Here is a 12,024-nt window from a genome sequence, read left to right on the forward strand (position 1 = left end):
CAGCCACTATGGAAGACAGTATGGAGATTCCTTAAAACACTAGGAATAAAACCAACAAGTGAAAAGTGAAAGCGAAAGTCACTCAGTCGTGTCCGACTCTTTGTGACCCCATGGATTATACAGTCCATGGAATTCTCCAGGCCAGAGTACTGGAGTGGGTAGCCTTTCCCTTCTTCAGGGAATCTTCCCAACCCAAGGATTGAACCCAGGTCTCCCACATTGCAGGCAAATTCTTTATGAGCTAAGCCACAAAGGAAGCCCCATATGACCCAACAATTCCACTACTGGGCATGCACCCTGAAGAAATCAACATTGAAAACAGCACATGTACCCCAAAGTTCATTGCAGCACTATTTACAACAGCCAGGACATGGAAGCATCGTTGATGTCCATTGACAGATGAATGGATAAAGAACCTATGGTATATATATATACAATGGGTTATTACTTAGTCATAAAAAGGAACACATTTGAGTCTGTTCTAATGAAGTGGATGAACCTAGAGCCTATTATACAAAATGAAGTCAGTCAGAAAGATAAGTATCATATATTAATGCATATATATGGAATCTAGAAAGACAGTACTGATGAACTTATGTGCAGGACAGCAATGGAAACACAGACATATAGAACAGATTTGTGGGCACAGTAAGGGAAGGAGAGGGTGGGGTGAATTGAGAAGTAATATTGAAACATATATAACCATATATAAAATAGATACCAGTGTAAATTTGCTGTATGACACAGGTGGCTCAAACCCAGTGCTATGACAACCTAGAGGGGTGTAATGGGGAGGGAGGTGGGAGGAAGGTTCGAGAGGGAGGTGACATTTGTATACCTATGGCTGATTCATGTTGATGTATGACAGAAACCTACACAATATTGTAATTATCCTCCAATTAAAATAAATAAAATTTTAAAAATTAAAAAGACAAAAAAAAAAGAAAGTGAAGGAATAGCTCAGAATATCTTGAAATATGCAATTTATATAGAGGAGAGAAGCTATTTCACAGAGAAGAAAGAATCCATGAAGAAAAATAGGAAAATACAGAATGACACTTGAAGCACCAGCAAATAGTTGATTAGCTTCAGAGGGCTTAACTAGGTACATATGAGAAATGAATAGCAATAATCTTAGAAAAAATGTCAGAGTGGTAGGCAGAAACTAGGTGATAAATTCTTGCTAACAGAGGCTTCTTAGTTTTATTCCATAGGGCAAGGGAACTCATCGAGGGTATTTCCACAAATTTTCTGGTCATTAGGGAAGACTAGCTCTCCAACTTATTTTATTGTCTCAAAACCTTTGCTTAGATTACCTCAGATATTTCACCAATTATGCAATGTTAGTCACTTCCTGGAGGATAATCAATAGGTATGATGTGCAGGAAGGAGCATGTGGGTAAAGAGAGGAGAGTACAGGGAATAATTGCATGCAAATAGGAAGGGGACTCCATAATGAGGTTTTAACCTCAAACAAAGGAGGAACAAACAATCCCAAGGAAAGATTTGACATTTCAATGTGTAGGTTGAGGTGAGTGGATCAGAAACTGAGAAGGGCCACCAAGGACAGCTACAGAGTGTTGTCTTCATGAAGGAAAAAGTTGTTAGGAGGAGAGGTAAGGGGAGACAACCAGATTATCTTCTATTTTTCCATGGAACTAGACAGTGTTGTCCTAAAAAATAAAACAGCCAATTATTCTACTGGCATAATGGATTTATCTGAGAATAGCAGAGAACTGCAATTTGGGATAAACATGCTATAGCAAAAACTATAGGCAAATCTAAGAAAGAAATGAGAGAAGCATTACTTTGTTGACAAAAAAGTGGAAGTTGGAAGGGGTTGTTTTGAATGAAATTACACTGAAGGTCCATCTAGTAAAAGCTATGGTTTTTCCAGTAGTCTTGTACGGATGTGAGAGTTGGACCATAAAGAAAACTGAGCACCAAAGAATTGATGCTTTTGAACTGTGATGTTGGAGAAGACTCTTGGGAGTCCCTTGGACTTTAAGGAGATCCAGCCATTCAATCCTAAATAAAACTAGTCCTGAGTATTCACTAGAAGGACTGATGTTGAAGCTGAAACTCCAATAGTTTTGCCACCTGATGAGAAGAACTGACTCATTAGAAAAGATCCTGATGCTGGGAAAGATTGAAGGGGGAGGAGAAGGGGACCACAGAGGATGAGATGGCATCACCAACTCGATGAACATGAGTTTGAGCAAGATCCAGCAGTTGGTGATAGACAGGGAAGTCTGGTGTGCTGCAGTCCATTGGGTTGCAAAGAGTCGGACATGACTGAGTGACTGAACTGACTGACACTGAAAGAAAAAGAGAGTTTTAGAAAGGTGCAGGACTACCCATTTGCTGGATTTATTGCTGGACAAGGAGAACTCTTCCTGATGGGGTCTGTAGTTGATGCTTTTCTATAGGCGTCTGTAATTGATAAGCATGCAATGTATGAGGACTCTCACTTCAGGCCTCCAGCTCCATTTTAGTTGAGATTTCCCTCCTACACTGTTTATGGGAATATGAATTGGTACATTACTATGGAGAACAGTATGGAGGTTTCTTAAAAAACTAGAGTCACAAAATGATCCTACAATTCTACCTCTGGGTATACATCCAAAGAAAACCAAAATATAAAAAGATACATCCATCCCAATGTTCATAGCAGCACTATTTATAATAGCTAAGACTTGGAAGCAGCATAAATATCCATTTAATAAATGTGTATAGAGTATGTGGTATAAAAAATATATATAATGTAATACTACTTAATTATAAAAAAGAATGAAACAATGCTATTTTCAGAAAAATGGATGGACCTAGAGATTATTGTACTAAGTGAAGTAAGTCAAAGACAAATATCATATGAGATCACTTGTATGTGGAATCTAAAATTAAAAAAAAAAAATGACCCAAATGAACTTACTTACAGAACAGAAACAGACTCAGATACAGAAAACAAACTTAAGGTTACCAAAAAAGATAGGGGATGGATATTAGGATGTTGGAATTAACATTTACACAGGTCTGTATATAAAATAAATATCCAACAAGGACCTACTGGATAGAACAGAGAATTATCAATATTTTGTAATAATCTATGTAGTAAAAGAATATAAAAAAATGTGTGCGTGTTTGTGCTTAATCGCTTAGTCGTGCTTAGTCGCACAGTTGTGTCTGAATCTTTGAGACCCCATAAACTATAGACTGCCAGACTTCTTCATTCATGGGATTCTCCAGGAAAGCATACTGGAGTGGGTGGCCATTCCCTTCTCCATGGGATCTTCCTCCTGGAGGAGGGCATGGAAACCCACTGTAGTATTCTTGCCTGGAGAATCACCAAGGAGAGAGGAGTCTGGTGGGCTTCATTCCATGGGGCACCAAAGAATCAAACACAACTAAGTGACTAAGCACAACACAGTGCATATATAAATACATATATATGAATCAATTTGGTATACACTTTAAATTAACACAACATTGTAAATCAACTATACTTAAATTTGAAAATGAGGTTTCTTCAGAATTCCCTAGCAGTCCAGTGGTTAGGACTCCATTCTTTCACTGTCGAGGGCCTGTGTTCAATCCCCAGTTGGGGAATTAAGATCCTCCAACATGTATAGTGAAGTCAAAAAACAATTTTTTTAAAGTGAGGTTTCCTTTATTCTATTTCACAATTTGAATTTATCTTTACTCATCTCTGTTGATGTATATGTTTTTGAGTAATCAAACTTTATAGCAGTGAAATATAATGAAATTTGTCCTTTAACTGAGTGATTCTTTCCCTCATCTGCACAGACCTCTTAGAGTATCACTGATGGTAGAAAGTCAAAACATCTTAACTTCTCTGAGCTTCATTCTTCTAATATGCAAAATATGCTTATGGTAGTGTGTTCTACACTCAGTTGAGAAACTCTGTGAAAGTGCACATATTATCTGTCACATAAAAGGCATACAATTAACTCAATAGTGAAAACTTGGCTCTTTAATTAACAAGACATGAAGTTTGGGTCATTGTTCTTTGAAGAGCTGATTTGAATTCCTTATTTCTCAGGCTGTAAATCATTGGATTGAACAATGGTGTGAGGATGGTATAAGACACAGATATTAGGGTGTCTTGACTTGAAGAGTAATTGGATTTGGGCCTTAAGTAAATGAAAGAAGCACAACCATAATGAACAGTTATCACAATGAGATGAGAGGCACATGTAGAGAAGGTTTTGTATCTTCCAACAAAGGATGGGATTTTTAGAATAGCAGAGATGATGTGGATGTAGGAGACCAAGATAAGTAACAGGGGAATAATCAAGACAAACACACCAAGCACAAATACCACCAACTGACTGAGGTAAGAGTAATGAGATGCCAGCTTGAGGACAGGAAAGATGTCACAGAAGAAGTGGTGTAGTTGGTTGGAGGAGTGAAAGGGCAGGTGAAATACCAAGGATGTGATGATCTGTGCGACAGTAAAGCCACAGGCACAGGCAGCAGCCACTAGTCCCACACACACCCCATGCCCCATGAGCACTGTGTAGCGCAGAGGGTCACAGATGGCCACGTAGCGATCATAACCCATGGCTGCCAGCAGAAAGGAGTGAGAGCAAATGAGGAAGAGGAAGGAAAACATCTGGATGGCACAGCCCAGGAAGGAGATGGACTTCTTCTGGGCCAGCAGGTCAACCAGCATCTTGGGTACAATGACGAAGGTGTAACAAGTCTCAGAGCAGGAGAGGACACCAAGGAAGAAGTACATTGGGGTGTGGAGGGCTCTGTCCAGCACAATGGTAGAAACAATGATGGCGTTGGTGCCCAGCATGAATAAGTACACAAGCAGGAAAACAGCAAATAGCAGCCGCTGCAGCCCAGCCAGAGATGAGAAGCTGAGGAAGACAAACTCTGTCACTAAGGTCTCATTGGCCCACTCCATGGTCACTGCTATACAGGAAAGCCAGAGCCAGAGCCACAGGCCAGGATCCAGGGATGGAGAAAGGCATGGGGAACTCAGCACAAAGTCTGCAGGTGGCAGGCATCTCCAGATGTTTGATGGAACTCATTCATTCCTTCCAAAATAGTCTGCCAAAATAAAAATTAAGGCTAAATATGGAACAGAATAATTGACAATCTATGAGCAGACTTTTCCCAAGACTATAAACATGTTATCTCTTAAAGGAAGGAATAGGAATTACCTGATATTTTTTCCTGTGTGTCTTAATTACAAATTATTGTGGTTTTTTTGCTCACTACAAGCCCAAGGAAGCCAACTCTCCAAAAGCGAAAAATATGGATAGTTAACTTCAGCTATCTGAACTTGATCAGAGTATGGAATAAAGAATGAGTAGTGTTCAGACAGCATGAGCCAAGGATGGAACAGATAACATTAGTTTAAGCAAATATTCTTTTTCAGGAAAACGAGAGTCACTAAGTTGGTTTAAAAAATAGAGAGACTCATTAACTGTGGCATTTTGCAACACTCCACTTTTCCTATTACATGCATGATTGTCCTAATTCACTTCAGTCATGTCCAACTCTTTGAGACCCTATGGACTGTAGACCCTAGGCTTCTCTGTCCATGGGATTCTTCAGGCAAGAATACTTGAGTGGGTTGCCATGCCCTTCTCCAGGGAATCCTCTCAACCCAGGGATCGAACCCATATCTCTTATATCTCCTGCACTGGCAGGCGGGTTCCTTTACCACCAGTGCCACCTTGAAAGCCCATTATAGGTGCCTCAAAGAAACACAGAAAAATAGAATGTTGCAAAAATGGGCAAGAACTTGTTACAGAGTGTGAGAGAGAATGGGAAAATTGAGCAGTTTCTCAAATTTCAACCCCTGACATAAATCATAGGTTATATCTTTTATCTATTGGTATGTCAATAGGATTCCTTTTGAATGATCTGCTACTAAACACAGTTTAAAAACTGCTGAAAAGGGTTATTTGTAAAGTCTTATATCAGAAAGTTTTTCCCAGGTGTGTTTCCCACTGACCAAGCCTAAGAAGTAAAAAGCTATTTTCTGGATGCAAAATTACCTAACATGTATTGGTTGTGTCTAGTGCTTATTTATATACTTTTCAGTGTATTTGTATCATTTTATATCACTTTTTATTGAAGAATTATTTGCATCTGCTACCACATTTTTTTTTTTTGCATTTTCCTAGTCAATAGCAAAGACACCAAGTTAAATAATTGGAAATTTCTGAAGTCCATTGTATGTATTGCTAGAGTCTGAAGGTAATAAGTTTTGTTCATTCTTAATTACTAGAAACTGGTCCTAAGCTTAGTAGGTATAATTATTCATTTATTTGAAGTTAGTATTAGAATACTAATGTACACTTGTTTTAAAGCTCTTTAACACAAATAGAAATTTTTTTCATTCTGTAACCAAAAAAATATGTGTTATATATAAGTATAAAGAATGTGTATACTATGTTTATCCCCATTATATATATATATGTGTGTGTATACTAATTATATGCTTTCTGTATCAAGAAACACAAAGCAATGAGACAGTTTCCTTATAGAATACTTCTACCTTTACAAATGAATTTCCATCTATTCCAAGACACTGAGGGAATCTCAGTGGTGATCATTGTTTATCCTTGTCATATCACTCTCCCAAGATCTTTCTGGATCTCCTTTCAACTAATCTATGTCTAGTCCCCATTATGAATCATAAGTAGACCCCAGAAGTTAGAATGACTTGATTCTGAAATAATGCCTGTTATTGACCCATTATCCACCCCCACCCCCACCCCCCAAAAAAAGAACCTGGACTACTTGTCCCTCAGATTCATGAAGGCAACTGATTTCAGTTAAGTGGGTTTTTATATACTGTTAGTATAATCCCATAATCTAAATAAGTTATGTGATTGATATATTTGCCTTTTCATGGTGTATGGAGACCCACTGGCACAGTGTATCTGAGAAGGGAGGCCCCTCTGCTCAAGAAGACATCAAAGACCACCACAGTGTGTTATATCAGTACTAGGGATAGAAAGATATACAAGCAGAAGAATAAAAAGATCATCCAGCCAAATACCTGCTGGCTATAAGATTAAGGTAAAAGATCCCTTAATTTGGAATGAGATCTATATTTCCAGTCTAGCTTTGTGTGACTTTGGGCAAAGTCCTTGGATATTCAGTCTCTTTATTTTAAAATTAAAGAGAACAGGGCAATAACTGTAATAAAGAGTTAGGGTGCATAGAATATACTTAAGCAGAGGCTCCTTGCATGATATTACACAGAAGGAGATTTTATTTAGGCTAGCAGTTGAGTACTGACCCTTACCAGACTTTTCAACTCACAGATTCCAAGATCCTCCAGTTAGATGACTCTGCAAGCCCCCTTATAATATTCTAGAGCCTTTGGATGGAATTCAGGTTATGATCCTTGGAGATGACACGTCCCCACCTTTATTTTTCTAAGCCCTTAGATACTTCACAGGGATTTTATGTAGTTTAGATTTAAATAGTGATTCTATATTTGAGGATAGTGTGTACCTCGAAAGAGAGAAAATCTATATATTTTTTAGATGCAATATTTTTGAGATATTCAAATATTTATCTTTAGGGAAAGTATCAATTAACAGAGAAATTATAGACAGTCTCTGATAGCAAAGAAGTGAATTTTTATATTCTTAAGTACACATGAACATCCTGAATTTGCCTTACTAAAATGAAATTTAAGTTTCAATTTTCAATTATAGCTAAAATCATACATCCATGAATAGATAGAAGAAAGAGAACTTGAGATCAGATAAGTATTATTTCATTTGATCCATAAGTCAGTCATACTAAAAAACAAAGGAAAAGAGAGAGGAAGAAATTAAAGAAAGAAGAAGAGAGAGAAAAGAGAGAGGGAGAGAAAGGAAGGAAGGAAACAAAGAAGGAAGTGGGAAAGAAAGAAGGAAAATCTAGGGAGAACAAAAATGATCCAGAGTAATCATCAAGAAAAACTTAGAAAACTATACAGACCATGCTCAGTCACTCTTAGTACCTCAGTTAAAAGCAGACCCTAGTTCTCCCTCTTAACCCTGCCACTTGCCTGAATTGCAGTGGAGGAGGTCATAAGCACTACCCCTCCCCAACATCTAGACCCCACAAAGCCCCAGACTAACTAGATCAATAGTCCCCCTCTTGAGCAAGTACCTACAATGCTCTCCTCATTTCAACTCAGACAGAAGCAGCTATTCAGTATCTGGAATCCCTTAGGAAAGGAGATTCTTAAGCCAGAGACCAGAACCCGAGAAAATAAAAGCAAAAGAGAGTGAATCTGCCTTGAGACAGAAACTCTCCTCTATGTCAAGAGAAGTAATCTCCTGTATCTAGCAGGAACCTGTTTGTCCAGCCAAAGTCTCAATCTTGAGAAGTTCTGGTTCATACAATTCTTAGAACCACATGGGATATGATTATTAGAAGCATGCACTATGATAACTGGACTCCTGAGGCCTGAACTACTACTGCCCTGAAGACTTTTCCTTAAGGTTAATTAGAAGTCAAACTTATGCTAAAAAAAAAAAAAAAAAAAATGTTGCCAGTTTCTCAAAGATACCCTTAGTGAGGAAACTGGGGAGCAGAAGCCATGAACATAATTAGCCCACATCAGAATTGGATGTTCAGTCTATCTGTGATGGATTCTGAAAAAAAAAAAAAGACAGAGAAAGAAAATCACTGCAATCTGATCTATAATGCTGAAGACCAAGCGGACATTTTTCATAGATTTTTAAATCAGAATATTAGCATATTTATCCAGCAATTCTCAAATTTAGTGTTTATAAGAATCAAAGGAGGGCTTAATTATAAATTCATCTTTTCATATTCTTGTTAATAAAATTCTAGTCAGGAGTATTGGGATGATCCACAAAAATCTAAATTTTTAACAAGTAGTTTTGTATTTAATTGAGCATTATCATTAATGCTTGTTATCTTACAAATAAAGCTTAAAGTTTAAAATAAATGATATGCATGGATAAAAAAATAATTATATTAACTTTCTGTAGGTTTAACTTAATAACATCATAAAATAAATTTTCCCAATTTAAATGTATAGTTTAATGAGTTTTGACAAATGCATATATCCAAGCAACAACCACCGCAAGGTTACAGAACATTTCTTCAACCCAAAAGAGTTTCCTTCTATTTTTTGTGGTCAGTTTCACTGAGTCCTGGCTCAAGAGAAATAGTAACCTTGCTTTCTGTTGATAGAGTTTGCTCTTTTCTAAAATTTAATATAAATGGAAACAAGAAGATTACTAAATTTTGTCTCATTTTGTTCACCTACCATGTTTTGGAGACATGCTGTTTCATAAGAGTATTCCATTTTTTGTTAATTAACATGGTTGTTGGTTAAAGTATCCCATTTATTAATCATCACGATTTATCCACCTATTGACCTGTTGAAAGACATTTAGATTATTTCCAGTTTGAGGCTAATAGGAGGAAAACACCTATGAATATTAGTTTCTATGTCCTCATGTAGACATATATGTTCATTTATGTTTGGTGAGTACCCATGACTAGAAAGGCTTTTTAGTTGTTTATAAACAACTATAAATAAAGTTGTTTATTTTCAGAGAGGTATCATAATTAATTCCCATCGGCAATGTATGCCTATATCACTGTTTTCACATCCCAGCCAACTCTTAGTGTAGTCAGTCTTTTAAATTTCTTAAATGTGATATTTTGCTTCACTTTTATCATGTGTTTTTCTTGAATATTAATTATGCTGATCATTTTTTCATGTGCTTTTGGCTATTTGTACATCTTGCTTTGTGAAGTATGTATTCAAATGTTTTACTGTGTGTTAATTTTTTTTTTAATTTTTCTTTTTTGTCTTTGTATTCAGACGTTGAGATTTCAATACAAGTCCTTTATTAGATATATATTTTGCAAATATTTACTCCTTACTATGTGGTTTATTTTTCTGTTATTAATCATGCCTTTTTTTTTTAATCGGACACAGCTTTGCACTTCTATGTCAGTTTCTGCTGTACAGCAAAGTGAATCAGCTATTCATGTATGTGCGTTAGTCTCTCAGTTATGTCCAACTCTTTGTGAACCCATGGACTGTAACCTGCCGTACTCCTCTGTTCATGTAATTCTCCAGGCAAAAATACTGAAGTGGGTATCCATTCCCTTCTCCAGAGGATTGTCCCAGCCCAGGGATCAAAGCCAGGTCTCCTGTATTGCCGGTGGATTCTTTACCATCTGAGCCACCAAGGAAGCCCTCGTATATTCCTGTTTTGGGGGTTTCCTTCCCATTTAGGTCACCTAATGTGATACAGAGCATGGATTAGAGTTCCGTGTGCTATAAGTAGGTTCTCATTAGTTATCTATTTTATATGTGGTATCAAGAGTATTATAAGTCAATCCCATTCTCCCAATTCATCCGATCGCCTATCCCCTCTTGGTATCCGTATGCTTTTTCTCTACTTCTGCATCTCTGTTTCTGCTTTGCAAATAAAATCATGCCTTTTTTTGACAGTTTTAATAAAATATAGTTTTCATACCATAAAATATACACTTTTGAAGTGTACAGTTCAGTGGTTTTTAATATATTCACAGAGTTGTCCAATCATCAACTTTATGTAATTGCAGATTTGCAGATGTTTTTAATATTGATATAGTCTAAATTATCATTATTTTTATTAGTATTTTGCTTTATCTTATCTAATATATGTCTACTTCAAGCCGCAGACTATCTCCTATGCTTTATTATGAAATGTATGTTTTGACATTTTTATGCATATTCAATATTTCCTTATATAGTATGTTGAAATAACTTTTCAGTCCTCATTTAAATTCCTTCACAACTTCATTGAAAATGTATTGACCTTATATTTATAGTACTATTTCCATTGTGTACATTCTGTTACATTGACTCATGTGTCTATACTTTTTCACTTTTAATATAAAAGCATAAATTGAAGATTAACAATCACTCATATTCCTTACTACCCCAGAGGTAACCATTATTACCATCGTGATGATTTTCTTCCAGTGTCTACATATCTCTTTAATTGAAGTAAAATTGAACCATTACATTAGTTCCAGATGTACAGCACAGTCAGTTGGTATTTCTATACAATACAAAATAGCCACTATATATATTATGTCTAGTTACTGTCACCATACAAAAATATTACAGTATAAATAACTACATTCCCTATGCTGTATACTTCATCCCATGACTCATTCTTTTGTTACTGGAAATGTGCACGTCTTGATCTCTGTCACTTATGCCAATTCTCTATTCTTGTGACAGTACCAGTTGGTCAACATTGTGATACAGTATGCATTGAAACCTGAGTCATCTATTTCTAAATTGTGCTTATATATAGTAAATATTTTATCTATTCTAAATTATTTTGGTTATTCTATGTGGTTTGAATTGCCATATAAATTTTAGAATCGACTTGTCATTTCTAGAGAAAAGCATGCTGGGGTTTATATTGTACTTGTGTTTAACAATAAATCTAATTGATGTTAACTGCCCTGTTAACAATTTTGAGTTTATCAATTTATGGTCATATTATAATTTTACATTTATTTCTGTCTCCTTTGGTTTTCTTCAGTAATTTTTTTTTTTTTTTTTTAGTATTTACCATACCTACATATTTCATGATTTTGATGACATTTTATTGATATATTGCTATTGTAATAAATATCAGTTTCCACTTTTTTGCTGGTATTGTGAAGAAATACAGCTCTGTTTCATGTATTAGCTTATGACCTTGTATTCTTTGCATATCTTACAACCTCATTAAATTCAGTTACCAGGGTTTTTTTTGTTTTTTTTTTTTTTTTTTACACTCTACAAATATCCTCTCTCTCTCTTTTTTTTTTAATTTTTTTATTGATTTTATTTTATTTTATTTGTAAAATTTACAATATTGTATTGGTTTTGCCAAATATTGAAATGAATCCACCATGGGTATACACGTGTTCCCCATACCGAACCCTCCTCCCTCCTCCCTCCCCATACCATCCCTCTAGGTCGTCCCAGTGCACCAGCCCCAA

General features: G+C 36.1%; 1 protein-coding gene across 1 annotated transcript; it reads right to left on the bottom strand.

The window, feature by feature from the left end:
• Window positions 1–3,991: 3,991 nt before the first annotated feature.
• On the bottom strand, window positions 3,992–4,933 carry LOC112585454 (olfactory receptor 10K1-like). Its single transcript, XM_044945469.2, has one exon. It carries the CDS (start codon window positions 4,931–4,933, stop codon window positions 3,992–3,994), a length of 942 nt encoding a protein of 313 aa, XP_044801404.2.
• Between the last annotated feature and the right edge of the window lie 7,091 nt (window positions 4,934–12,024).

Source organism: Bubalus bubalis, chromosome 6, assembly GCF_019923935.1.
Source record: "Bubalus bubalis isolate 160015118507 breed Murrah chromosome 6, NDDB_SH_1, whole genome shotgun sequence".
NCBI classification, from domain to species: domain Eukaryota; kingdom Metazoa; phylum Chordata; class Mammalia; order Artiodactyla; family Bovidae; genus Bubalus; species Bubalus bubalis.